At 45.5% G+C, this 13855-nt stretch overlaps 1 protein-coding gene across 5 annotated transcripts in view; it reads left to right on the top strand.

Moving 5' to 3' along the window:
- The window catches only part of KDM2B (lysine demethylase 2B), a 44102-nt gene extending 31269 nt beyond the window's left edge, over nucleotides 1–12833 (top strand). For all 5 annotated transcript variants that reach the window (XM_070763327.1, XM_070763325.1, XM_070763326.1 and 2 more), the window contains 5 exons: nucleotides 1286–1971; nucleotides 3862–4025; nucleotides 6096–6257; nucleotides 7727–7945; nucleotides 11396–12833. In XM_070763327.1, the coding sequence (XP_070619428.1) occupies nucleotides 1286–1971; nucleotides 3862–4025; nucleotides 6096–6257; nucleotides 7727–7945; nucleotides 11396–11580 (1416 nt within the window). In that variant the 3' untranslated portion in view covers nucleotides 11581–12833. The remainder of the gene's footprint in view (nucleotides 1–1285; nucleotides 1972–3861; nucleotides 4026–6095; nucleotides 6258–7726; nucleotides 7946–11395) is intronic.
- The last annotated feature ends 1022 nt before the right edge of the window (nucleotides 12834–13855 follow it).

Here is a 13855-nt window from a genome sequence, read left to right as displayed (position 1 = left end):
AGATTTGTATGCCGCCCCTCTCCGAAGACTCGGGGCGGCTCACAAAAATAATAAAAACAATATTATAGTAGAACAAATCTAATATTATATGTTGTGGCCATAATTAGTGGCAGCTGTGTGTTAGCAAAAACTTCAGAAGAGAAGGATTGAGGGGCAGTGATTTCTGACAGTCTCCAAATGGGTGAACAGTGCGGTCGGGCGGTAGGGAAAGCAAGTCAAACGCTTGGCTGCATAGTGAGAGGTGTAACAAGCAGGAAGAGGGAGATTGTGATCTCGCTGTATAGAGCGCTGGTGAGACCACATTTTGAATAATACTGTGTCCAGTTCTGGAGACCTCACCTACAAAAAGATATTGACAAAATTGAAGGGGTCCAAAGACGGGCTACAAGAATGGTGGAAGGTCTTAAGCATAAAACGTATCAGGAAAGACTTCATGGACTCCATCTGTAGAGTCTGGAGGACAGAAGGAAAAGGGGGGACATGATCGAAACATTTAAATATATGAAAGGGTTAAATAAGGTCCAGGAGGGAAGTGTTTTTAATAGGAAACTGAACACCAGAACAAGGGGACACAATCTGAGGTTAGTTGGGGGAAAGATCAAAAGCAACGTGAGCAAATATTATTTTACCGAAAGAGTCGTAGATGCTTGGAACAAACTTCCAGCAGACGTGGTTGGTCAATCCACAGTCACTGAATTTAAACATGCCCGGGATAAACAGAGATAAAATACAGGAAATGGCATAAGGGCAGACTAGGTGGGCCAGGAGGTCCTTTTCTGGTGTCAATCTTCTAATAAATAATAATTTTTTAAAATTGTCATTGTCAAAACAACGAATTGTCATTGGCAACGAAAGTCGTGTGACACCCAGAGACCAGTCCCACCATACATAAAATCAGAATGGCAAATTTAAAAATAGAATAAAAAATAGAATAAAATGTCCCACCCACTACAAATTCCCCACCCTGAACCACTCAACCATCTACATGACAAACCGAGTAATATTGTCCAACAGTTCACTGATGGTGACCCTTTAGTTCGTTGTTAAGTGCGAGTACGGCTCTGGGATAAAAACTATTCAGGAAACGTGGGGTCCGAGTTCTAGTTGTTCTGCATCTTCTGCCAGAAGGCAGCAGTTCTAGGTTTCTATGATTCAAGGACTACCTGCTGTGTGTAGAAATGTCCCTCAACCTTGGGAACTTCAAGAGGGGTGAGCCAACGATGGTTTAGCACCACCGTCGATTGATTCTCCTTTGATAACGGGAGGTATCTTCCCCCCTTTCCAGAGGCGTTCCTGGAAGACCCCGGATGACCGGGTGGCCGCCCTCAAACCCCTGCGTCGCTTCAAACAAGAAGGGGGGGAGGCCTTTCCCGAGGAACCTCCGAAAACCAAGGAGAGCGACCAGTCGCGTTCCAGCTCGCCCACCGCGGGGCCAAGCACGGAAGGCCCCGAGTCCCGGGAGAAGAAGAAATTCAAGATCCGCCGAAAAGCCCGCCTGCCCAACAAGGAACTGAGCAAGGAACTGAGCAAGGAGCTCAACCAGGAGATCCAGAAGACCGAGTTAAGCCTGTCCAACGAGGACCACCAACCCATCAAGTCGGAGCCGGAGAGCGAGAACGAAGAGGCCAAGCACCACCTCGGCCCGGATCCTCCGCACCCGCTCACCAAGGGCTTCAACGGGACGCCGCGGGAACTCCGCCACCAGCTCATCTCCAGCCTCCGCAGCAGCAGCAACCCCCCTACCCCCAGGGCCGTCGCCCGGCCCCCTCCTTCCCTCTCGCCCCCCAAGTGCATGCAGATGGAGCGGCACGTGGTGCGGCCGCCCCCCATCAGCCCCCCTCCGGACTCGCTCCTGCTGGACGACGGAGCGGCCCACGTGATGCAGAGGGAGGTGTGGATGGCGGTCTTCGGGTACCTCCGGCCCAGAGAGCTCTGCGTGTGCATGAGGGTGTGCCGGACCTGGAACCGCTGGTAAGGAATAGGGGAGAGGGAGGGGGAGATGTTAGCAACTGGGAGGATTGGGACACCTTACTGGGAGGATCAGAGGACTCCTTAGGAGTTCCTCAACAATCAGGTTAATAAGTAGGATGCTTGGCTGCTTTGCTAGAGGTATCACAAGCAGAAAGAGGGAGATTGTGATCCCGCTATATAGAGCGCTGGTGAGACCACATTTGGAATAATACTGTGTCCAGTTCTGGAGACCTCACCTACAAAAAGATATTGACAAAATTGAAGGGGTCCAAAGACGGGCTACAAGAATGGTGGAAGGTCTTAAGCATAAAACGTATCAGGAAAGACTTCATGAACTCAATCTGAATAGTCTGGAGGACAGAAGGGAAAGGGGGGGGGACATGATCGAAACATTTAAATATGTTAAATTTAAATAAGGTTCAGGAGGGAAGTTTTTTTAATAGGAAAGTGAACACAAGAACAAGGGGACACAATCTGAACTTAGTTGCGGGAAAGATCAAAGGCAACATGAAAAAATATTATTTTACTGAAAGAGTAGTAGATCCTTGGAACAAACTTCCAGCAGACGTGGTAGATAAATCCACAGGAACTGAATTGAAACCTGCCTGGGATAAACATATATCCATCCTAAGATAAAATACAGGAAATAGTATAAGGGCAGACTAGATGGACCAGGAGGTCTATTTCTGCCGCCAGTCTTCTATGTTTCTATGTTTCTATAACTTATCAACTGCAGTGGTTCACATAGCCACTTGGGCAAGGAAAGTCATAAAATGGGGCAAAACCTACTTTGTATAACTCTTCCCGATTCACAGCAGAAATGTTGGGTTCCGTCGCCGTTGTTAAAGCCGAGGAATGACCTTAGTTTCAAGCCTTGTATTTCTTTCCAAGTTGCAGGCCAGACATTCTATAATAATAATAATAATAATAATAATAATAATAATAATAATAATAATAATAATAATAATAATAATAATAATAATAGCAGAGTTGGAAGGGACCTTGGAGGTCTTCTAGTCCAACCCCCTGCTTAGGCAGGAAACCCTACACTACTTCAGACAGTTGGTTATCCAACATCTGCTTTAAAACGTCCAGTGTTGGGGCATTCGCAACTTCTCGAGGCAGTCTGTTCCACTGATTAATTGTTCTGACTGTCAGGAAATTCCTCCTTAGTTCTAAGTTGCTTCTTCTTTAGTTTCCACCCATTGCTTCTTGTTCTACCCTCAGGTGCTTTGGAGAATAGCTTGACTCCCTCTTCTTTATGGCAACTCCTGAGATATTGGAAGACTGCTATCCTGTCTCCCCTGGTCCTTCTTTTGATTAAAGTAGCTGTGCCCAGTTCCTGCAACCGTTCTTCATATGTTTTAGCCTCCCAATCCTCTTTGTTGCTCTTCTCTGCACTTTTTCCTAGAGTCTCAACATTTTATTTATTTATTTATTTATTTATTTATTTATTTATTTATTTATTTATTTATTTATTTATTTATTTATTTATTTATTTATTTATTTATTTATTTATTTATTTATTTATTTATTTATTAGATTTGTATGCCGCCCCTCTCCGAAGACTCGGGGCGGCTAACAACAATATAAAAAGACAATGTAGACAAATCTAATATTAAAAGACTATCTAAAAAACCCCAATTTTAAAAAACTACTCATACATACAAGCATACCATGTATAAATTCTATAAGCCTAGGGGGAAGGGAAATTTCTATTCCCCCCATGCCCGATGGGTTTTAAGGAGCTTGCGAAAGGCAAGGAGGGTGGGGGCAACCCTGATATCTGGGGGGAGCTGGTTCCAGAGGGTCAGGGCCGCCACAGAGAAGGCTCTTCTCCTTTTTGCATCGTGGCGACCAAAACTGAATGCCGTTTTGCCTCCCTTCCAGGTGCTGCGATAAAAGGCTGTGGACCAAAATAGACCTCAACCATTGTAAATCCATCACTCCGCTGATGCTGAGCGGTATCATCCGAAGGCAGCCGGTGGTGCTAGATCTGAGCTGGACCAATATCTCCAAAAAGCAGCTGAGCTGGCTTATCACGCGGCTTCCAGGTAGCTCCCACTTTAGCGATGCCTGTCTAGTTTTATTTTCCCCGGATCTGTTTTTCCCCATGGCGCCTTCAGGGCTGCCCCTGCGGCGGCAGTGGGAGACATAGAGATAGCTGAGGGAAATGTAGACAAAACAAAATTCTTTCCCCTTGAGAACCAAGGGCAAGGAAGTGGGGGGATCTGAGACCAAATCACCCTTTGTAATCTGACCGTTGGTATTCCAAGTAGCACCCCCAAAGAAAGAAAGCACGGAGGCTTGAGATATCCCACACCCAAAAGAAAGTCCAGTCCCCTGTCCCAGCACCCACTTGTCCATCCCATCATCCAATCAATGCACCATCCCTCCCAGGAACACCCCTCCAGGAGAAGGGCAGTACGACCTTGACTCTTGGAGAAAGGAATGTTATTTTGACTACTACATATCTTGCCAGCTCCATCCAGTCCCCCCCTCCCAGTTTCCCACAGCATTAAATGTGACAGGTCTGAAGATACAATGCTCAGAAAGTTTTTTTCCACACCTAATTCGACCATATATGCGAGTATTCTGAGCAGAGACAGGTTACAAGCGGTGTGCCACAAGGGTCTGTTCTGGGTCCTATTCTTTTTAATATGTTTGTGAGTGACATAGGGGAAGGTTTGGTAGGGAAGGTTTGCCTATTTGACGATGACTCTAAAGTGTGCAATAGGGTTGATATTCCTGGAGGGGTCTGTAATATGGTAAATGATTTAGCTTTACTAGATAAAGGGTCAAAGCAATGGAAACTGCAGTTTAATGTTTCCAAATGTAAAATATTGCACTTGGGGAAAAGGAATCCTCAATCTGAGTATTGCAATAGCAGTTCTGTGTTAGCACAAAACTTCAGAAGAGAAGGATTTAGGAGTAGTGATTTCCGACAGTCTCAAAATGGGTGAGCAGTGTGGTCGGGCAGTAGGAAAAGCAAGTAGGATGCTTGGCTGCATAGCTAGAGGTATAACAAGCAGGAAGAGGGAGATTGTGATCCCCTTATATAGAGCTCTGGTGAGACCATATTTGGAATACGGTGTTCCCTCGATTTTCGCTGGGGATGCGTTCCGAGACCGCCCGCGAAAGTCGAATTTCCGCGAAGTAGCGATGCGGAAGTAAATACACTATTTTTGGCTATGAACAGTATCACAAGCCTTCCCTTAACACTTTAAACCCCTAAATTACCATTTCATATTCCCTTAGCAACCATTTAGATTATTACTCACCATGTTTATTTATTAAAGTTTATTAAAAAAAATATTTATTAAAGGCAGATGAAAGTTTGGCGATGACATGTGACGTCATCGAGCGAGAAAAACCGTGGTATAGGGAAAAAACCCGCGAAGTATTTTTAAATTAATACTTTTGAAAAACCGTGGTATAGACATTTCGCGAAGCTGGAACCTGCGAAAATCGAGGGAACACTGTAATACTGTGTTCAGTTCTGGAGACCTCACCTACAAAAAGATATTGACAAAACTGAACGGGTCCAAAGATGGTTTACAAAAACGGTGGAAGGTCTTAAGCATAAAACGTATCAGGAAAGACTTCATGAACTCAATCTGTAGAGTCTGGAGGACAGAAGGGAAAGGGGGGACATGATCGAAACATTTAAATATGTTAAAGGGTTAAATAAGCTTCAGGAGGGAAGTGTTTTTAATAGGAAAGTGGACACAGGAACAAGGGGGCACAATCTGAAGTTAGTTGGGGAAAAGATCAAAAGCAACGTGAGAAAACATTATTTTACTGAAAGAGTAGTAGATCCTTGGAACAAACTTCCAGCAGACGTGGTTGGTAAATCCATAGTAACTGAATTTAAACCTGCCTGGGATAAACATATATCCATTGTAAGATAAAATACAGGAAATAGTATAAGGGCAGACAAGATGGACCATGAGGTCTTTTTCTGCCGTCAGTCTTCTATGTTTCTATGTGATGGATTGCAATGGGGGCAGGGGAAAGAAGGCTTGTATTTTAACTGGGGGGGGGGGGGGGACCTAACAGATGTGTTTTAGATTGCCTTGAAGTTACGGCCGCTTTTGAGGGTTGCATTCTCCCGTCCCCTGCAGGTCTCCGGGATCTGCTTTTGGCTGGGTGCTCGTGGATTGCCGTGTCGGCCCTCTGCAGCTCCAGTTGTCCCCTTCTTCGAACTCTGGACACCCAGTGGGTGGAAGGCCTGAAGGATGCCCAGATGCGAGACCTCCTGTCGCCCCCAACTGACAACCGACCAGGTGAATAATCCCCAATTTTGGACTCCAGCAACTAAACTTGGGTTTCTGTTTTCTTATATAAAACTGGCAGGTTTCTCATATTTGAAGGTCTTGGTTGTTGTTGTTTTTTAAATATAATTTTTTTATTTTATTTTCAGCTTCATATTCATACAAATATCAATTTTTTAATCTAATTTTAATTTAATTTATATACCACTCACTCCAAAAACGGATTAAGAGCGACTAACAGCAATCATAAATACAACAGCAATAAAAGACAATTAGAATATAACAATAAAATCAAGGCAGGATTAGACAGATGCATGGATGCCAAGTGTATCAGTGGTTATCGAAACAGATGTCCAAGTGCCGTTTCTATGTTGGTTGAGGCAGGCAGGGTTCCCTTGGGTCCCATTTGTTGGGGGTCAAAGGAAAGGGAGGGTTCTGCCTTCTCTTTCTGCTCAAGATCCCCACGGACAATTAGTGGTCCACTGTGGGACACAGAATGCTGGACTCGATGGGCTTTGGCCTGATTGAGCATAACTCTTTTTATGTTCTTAAAATCAACAGTGAAATAAAAAACAATATCATTAAAAAAAACATGCATACTTACAGGCAATTCTAATTCCAGGCCTGCTGGAAAAGCCATATAACAAATAATAATTATTATTATAAATAGTTAATTATGATCAATTAGAAAAATTAAAAATAAAAACTTACTACTGGACAGAGCGGGAACTTTGTTTATTTATTTATTTTATTTATTTATTGGATTTGTATGCCTCTCCGTGGACTCGGGGCGGCTAACAACAGTGATAAAAACAGAATGTAACAATCCAATGCTAAAACAGCTAAAAACCCTTGTTATAAAACCAATCATACATACAAACATACCATGCATAAATTGTAGCAGCCTAGGGGGAAAGATTATCTTAGTTCCCCCATGCCTAACGGCAGAGGTGGGTTTTGAGGAGCTTACGAAAGGCGAGGAGGGTGGGGGCTATTCTAATCTCTGGGGGGAGTTGGTTCCAGAGGGCTGGGGCCGCCACAGAGAAGGCTCTTCCCCTGGGCCCCACCAACCGACATTGTTTTGTTGACGGGACCCGGAGAAGACCCACTCTGTGGGATCTAACTGGTCGCTGGGATTCGTGCAGCAGAAGGCGGTCCCTGAGATAACCTGGTCCGATGTCATGAAGGGCTTTATAGGTCATAACCAACACTTTGAATTGTGACCGGAAACTGATCGGCAACCAATGCAGACTGCAGAGTGTTGGTGTAACATGGGCATATCTTGGGAAGCCCATGATTGCTCTCGCAGCTGCATTCTGCACGATCTGAAGTTTCCGAACACTTTTCAAAGGTCGCCCCATGTAGAGTGCGTTACAGTAGTCGAGCCTCCAGGTGATGAACTTTACCTATTGAGTCCTAGCAGCCTCTACAGATGAAATGACAACAAGACTTTTTTTGCTGCCTTTTGTTAACTCGCGCAGGCCAAATCGACAACCGAAGCAAGCTACGGAACATTACCGATCTCCGCCTGTCTGGCTTGGATATCACCGACGCTTCTCTGCGACTGATTATCCGTCACATGCCTCTCCTATCCAAGCTCAATCTCAGCTACTGCAACCACGTCACGGACCAGTCTATCAACTTGTTAACGGCGGTGGGGACCACCACACGGGACTCCCTCACCGAGGTTGTTTTGAAAGGTAGGCCAGGAGGGATTCAACAGGTAGAGTCCTTGGAAAGCCCTCTCGATTTGCTTTCCAAAACAGGCCCAGAGAGATAAATCCTGTTGGATTGGTAAAAGTGGTAAGGGAACAAGGAGCTATAGAAGCAACTGCCGTATTTTTCGGAGTATGAGACGCACCTTAGTTTTGGGGGAGGAAAATAGGGAAAAGAATCTGCTTAACAAATATTCATCTGGCTAGTGTCCTTAGTCTAGTCAGTTTCAGCACATTATTTTATCTCCTGGTTAAGGGCTTTAAAAAAAACCTTATCCAGAGAGAGTAACAATGAAAGAGCTTGCAAGCCAGTAAGAGCTGGGAACATTGTTAGCACCTGGTTAGGGCTGGAAAGAAACATTTGGAGGAAGTAGAGCAATGAAAAAACCCTGCAAAGAGTTAGGGCTTGGAAAATATTATTCGCAGAGAGTAACAATGAAAGAGCTTGCAAGCCAGTAAGAGCTGGGAAAATCATTAGCACCTGGTTAGGGCTGGAAAGAAACATTTGGAGCAAGTTAGAGCAATGAAAAAACCCTGCAAAAACAGGGTTTGGAAAACATTCTTTGCAGAGAGTAACAATGAAAGAGCTTGCAAGCCAGTAAGAGCTGGGAAAATCATTAGCACCTGGTTAGGGCTGGAAAGAAACTTATTTGGAGCAAGTTAAAGCAATGAAAAAAAACCTGCAAAGATTTAGGGCTTAGAAAATATTATTTGCACTGAGTAACAATGAAAGAACCTGCAAAATAAGAACTGGGATGATCGTTAGCAACTAGTTAGGGCTGGGGGGGGGAAGCTCCGGGGGAAGAAAAAAAAATCTAAAGAGTACAGTGATCCCCCGGGTATTGCGATCCCGATCATTGCGAACGGGCTAAATCGCGATTTTTCAACCCGGAAGTCAAAACACCATCTGCGCATGCGTGCCCTTTTTCTATGGCCACGCATGCGTAGATGGCGCCGGGCAGATCAGCTGCTGGGCGGCTTCCCTGGGTCTTCCCCCTCTTGCTGGCGGGAGGGCGAGCGGCGGGCATCAGCGAGGAGTTTCCCCACCGCCCACGCAAACTCCTCGCTGCCGCTCGCCCGCCCTTCACCCGCCCACGCCGTTCGCTCCCCCTCTTGCTGGCGGGAGGGCGAGAAGCCCCCCCCAGCACCCGCTCGCCCGCCCTTTGCCGCTCGCCCGCCCTTCGCCGGGCCACCCGCCGTTCGCTCGCTGCTCGCCCGGCCACCCGGGTTCGGGGGGGTGCTGGCAAGCCCCCCATGCCGGCGGTGACGTTTTAAAACAGCCGCGCGGCTTCCCAATGAGTCCCGAAGACAAACGCGGAAGTTCGCCTTTGACGTTTCTCTTCGGGACTCAGTTGGGAAACCGCACAGCTGTTTTAAAACGTCGCCGCCGGCATGGGGGGCTTCCTAGCAGCCCCCCAAACCCGGGTTGGGGGTCCGGGGGGTGCTGGCAAGCCCCCCATGCCGGCGGCGACGTTTTAAAACAGCCGCGCCGCTTCCCAGCTGAGTCCCCTTCCCAGGAACCCCAATCTTCGGCTCCTCGCTAGCGCTGCGGAAGTAAAAACACCATCTGCGCATGCGCAGATGGTGTTTTTACTTCCGCAGCGCTACTTCGCGAAAACCCGCTCGTTGCGGGGGGTCCTGGAACGGAACCCTCGCAATGATTGGGGGATCACTGTATAAGATGCACCTGAATTTTCAGCCTCTTTTAGGGAGAATAAAGGTGCATCTTATAGTCTGAAAAACACAGTCTGTCTCTGGGACGTGACGGCCAACAGAAATCTGAGCCAAGCATCAAAATTTTGATGACATAATCAACAGGGGGAAGCGGCCTTGGTTATAAGCATGAAAAAAAACCCCTACCGCCTGTTCTGGATTCTGGTAGAACTTCAGTTACATTGGGAATAACGCTTACTGAATGCAGGATTTCATAAACAAAAAAAAATCCATTTTTATTCTCCTCTCCTCCTGTATTCCAAAATGGAATACAGACAGTCACATTCCTCCCTCTTTATCTTTAGCAATTAGAGCACACAAACATTCCTCCATGCCTCCTCCCTTATCTTAAGATTTATGTCTATACAGAGCAGTTCAAAAGCATCAAAAAGAATTAGCAACACTAATTAAACATGGGGAATTACGAGAATTTAAAGAAATCAAAACAGCAGCTTTGGAAAGCGCTCAAGCAGTAGTGGTATTAGGGTGGAAGGATAGCAATAAATGGACAATCCAGAATTGGTACTGGTACAGGGTGGACCACATCCACTTCGAAATTTATGGAAATAAGATGAAATAACTTTGATGAAAACAAATTGGAGAAGCTGATGGCACGATGGAATAAGGTGAAACGTTATATCTTAAGTAGAATTTATGACGACAATGTGAAAAATAAATTCCAATCACTTTTTGTATGTAAAGAAATGTAAACCGGAGCTAAGGAAGAAATTGAAATTTATTGGAAATAATTTAACCCCCTAAATGGTGGTGGGGTTTATTGGTGTTGGGCACTTTTTCTTTAAGTTTTCTCTTTGTTTCTTTATTTGTTGTAATAAAAATTTAATAAAAATATTTTTTTTTTAAAAGCATCAGAAATAGCCGTGAAATAACAAAGAATAAGCTAACTCACTCCAGAGCCAAAATGACACACGTCCCATGATAGATTTACAATGTTGAAAACTCCGCCCTTCTTCCCCGCTGGCGCCCTGACGTGACGAATACATCACTCCAGTAATTAACCCATTCCTCCCCTTAATATCTTTTCCATAACACTTGCTCCCTGCGCCTTTGAACTCTTCTGAAGTGAGGATTTAACCAGCGATTGTCTGTCTCCTCTTCACTGGAGTCTGGACTCATAGCAACATCCTGTGGCTGACCTCCCATCTGTTCCGATACCTGTAACCCAGGGCCTGCCACTAATTCATAAACACTATCTGTATCAGAGTCCTCAAGCTCTTCATGATCCTCCAACTGACCAGAAGTACAGTGTTCCCTCGATTTTCATGGGTTCGAACTTTGCGAAAAGTCTATACCACAGTTTTTCAAAAATATTAATTAAAAAATACTTTGCGGGTTTTTTTCCTATACCAGGGTTTTTCCCGCCCAATGACGTCACATGTCATCGCCAAACTTTCATCCGACTTTAATAAATATTTTTTTAAATAAATTTTAATAAATAAACATGGTGAGTAATGATCTAAATGGTTGCTAAGTGAATGGGAAATTGCACTTTAGGGGTTTAAAGTGTTAAGGGAAGGCTTGTGATACTGTTCATAGCCAAAAATAGTGTATTTACTTCCGCATCTGTACTTCGCGGAAATTCGACTTTCGCGGGCAGTCTTGGAACGCATCCCCCGTGAAAATCGAGGGAACACTGTATGTACAACACCGCCTACTTTAAATGGTCCCTGAATTGAGCCCCTTCCTCTCTTTCGCTTGCAGACTGCAACCGGGTGACGGACCAGTGCCTGTCGTACTTCAAGCGCTGCGGGAGCATCTGCCGCATCGACCTCCGTTACTGCAAGCAGGTCAGCCGAGAAGGCTGCGAGCAGTTCATTGCCGAAATGTCGGTCAGCGTCCAGTTCAGCCAAACGGAAGAGAAACTCCTGAAGAAGCTGTGTTCGTAGTATTTGGCATAGACAGAGCTTGTAAATAGAGAGCATGAGGGGCGGTGGGGAAGGGCTCTGAAGGAAGATGCTCTTCCCCCCCGTACACGCGGCGTAGATGTCGAGACAACAGAATGGGCGGGAACTTACGGCAAGCCCCGGTTAGCCATTTTAGTGCTCTGGCGGGCCGCCTGTTTCGTTTCCTGGGATTTTCATGTGCCGGGAAAGATACAAACACGCCAACTCAGAACTGCGGGCGGAGCGCATAGACGAAGACTTTGCGCAGGGCCTCCAAAGCGCAACGTTAGTTCCACGCCGCTAAAGGTGGGCCCGTCCCCTGCGTTTTTCTGCCTACGGGAACCGTGGTTGGGTTTGGTTCCTTTTCTTCTTCCCGTTTACACCTTGACCTTATGCAAAACTTATTTTTGTACAAATCCCCTTTAAAGAGTTATTTATGCAAAAGTTCTCGAACGCATCTCCGGCGTTTTGACTTGGGTTTCGCGTTGCCAAATGTTTCCGGGGTTGGAGGGGGGAGGAAGGAGAACGGATGTCGGACGAGACACCGACCAATCGGGATAGATTTATTTCCCCACTTTTGATGGGGGGCGGAAGGGAAAACCGGGGAATACTTTTATGAGAGGAGGGGTGGGCGTAGGGGAAATAGCATGTTTTGTACACGGCTTTGTGTACTCGAGCAACACCGTAAGGCATGTGGGGCAAAGACGGAAAAATGGTGTACAGATAAAAGGATGACAGCGTCATTCATTTTTCCCCGTATATAAAGCCCCCCTTTTCCTTAATTTTTAGAGCTTTTCCGTTACAGCCAGTCTCCTGGAAAAGCATTAAAATATTGGCGGCTTTTAACCCCCTCTGCAAGTTAAGGAGGGTTTTTTTTTGTTTAAAGAGTTGTTATAAACTATTTTTTTTTAAAAGAGGAGGGTGGGAAGTCAGTATACACTACATCAAGTGCCATTGTTGTGAAAAGTGCTGTCTCTCCAGTTTTTAACCTCTTAATTCAAATTTGTATAAATGATTGTACAAAACACAGGGGGCTAGCTTGTATTATACATGTTGAACTTTTGTTAAGGTTTCTTGGAAAAGCCCCCCTGGCTTCAACCTCCCCCCCCACCCCCCAAGTTGTTTTCCAACAGCAAACTCGGTTGTTAAAGAGATTCTTGTGTTCGGTTTTTCTCCGTTAATGGCATTTGTGATCCAGGGGGATCCAGTTGCTTTGAGGGCAGGGTGGGGGAAAAGTAAAAAACTTTTTAATAGAACATCAGCCTCTGCTTTACCTGGTGGTGTGTTTTCCCTTTTTCCCCAGCTGTAGAAATTGGTGGTTTACAGAAATCTGTAACTTGCAAAACCCTTCACACGTACGTCTTGTCCAGCCTGTAGGTTTAATACTTTTCCGACAACATGGGAAATTATTATTATTATTCGTTATTAGATTTATAGGCCTTCTTGTGGACTCCACTCTGCCTTGGCTGGGGTTTTTCACAGCCGGGAGAGAAAAGCAGACCAAAACCAATTGAAATGTTTATTAAGCCAGCGGTTACTCAGATGTGCTACATTCTCCATTATGCGCCTTCCCCTGAAGGACTCAAATATTCTCTCTCCTTATTAAGAGACATTTTCAAAACAAATCACCCCGAAGCCCAGGATGCCTTTGCTCCCTTCTGAAAAATGCTCAACTTCAAGATACTAAACAGACCAGGCGCCGGGTTCCAAAGTCCCCCCTCCCTCTGCAATTTTCACAGTCTTTCCACAAAGCTGGAAATAGATGACGGGGTGGGTGGGCTTTCAGTCATGCCAGCTCTTTGGGGTCTGCAAATCTCTCCGGAAACCCGTCATGGAGATATTGCAATAGGTGGTACTGGGCAGGAAAGACGGTGGCAGGACAGATAAATCTTTTGGGACCCCCCATGTCCCTCCAAAGCAGCAGGGCTAAATAAGCAAGATTGCAATGGGTTGCTTTTGGACCTCGCTATATATATATATACCTCTGTGGAGTTTGAGGGCTGTCTGGGGGCAAGGGGAGGGGGCTACATCAGAGTGGTAGACCCCTTCCCCATGGAAATCACTTTTGCCTGCCCTTCTGGGAGCCCGAAGGAAGAACAGCCCACTTGCTTTGATGCTACTTTAGCAATAGCATTTACACTTATATACCGCTTTATACTGCTTTGCAGGCCTCTTAGTGGTTTAGAGTCAACCACTTGCCCCCAACAATCTGGGTCCTCATTCTACTGACTTTAGAAGGATGGAAGGATGAGTCAACCTTGAGGAAGGGAGGGAGGGA

This window comes from Erythrolamprus reginae, chromosome 10 (genome assembly GCF_031021105.1).
Source record: "Erythrolamprus reginae isolate rEryReg1 chromosome 10, rEryReg1.hap1, whole genome shotgun sequence".
NCBI classification, from domain to species: domain Eukaryota; kingdom Metazoa; phylum Chordata; class Lepidosauria; order Squamata; family Dipsadidae; genus Erythrolamprus; species Erythrolamprus reginae.
Note: the sequence above shows the minus strand (reverse complement) of the source record. Positions and strands in the feature narration are given on the sequence as shown.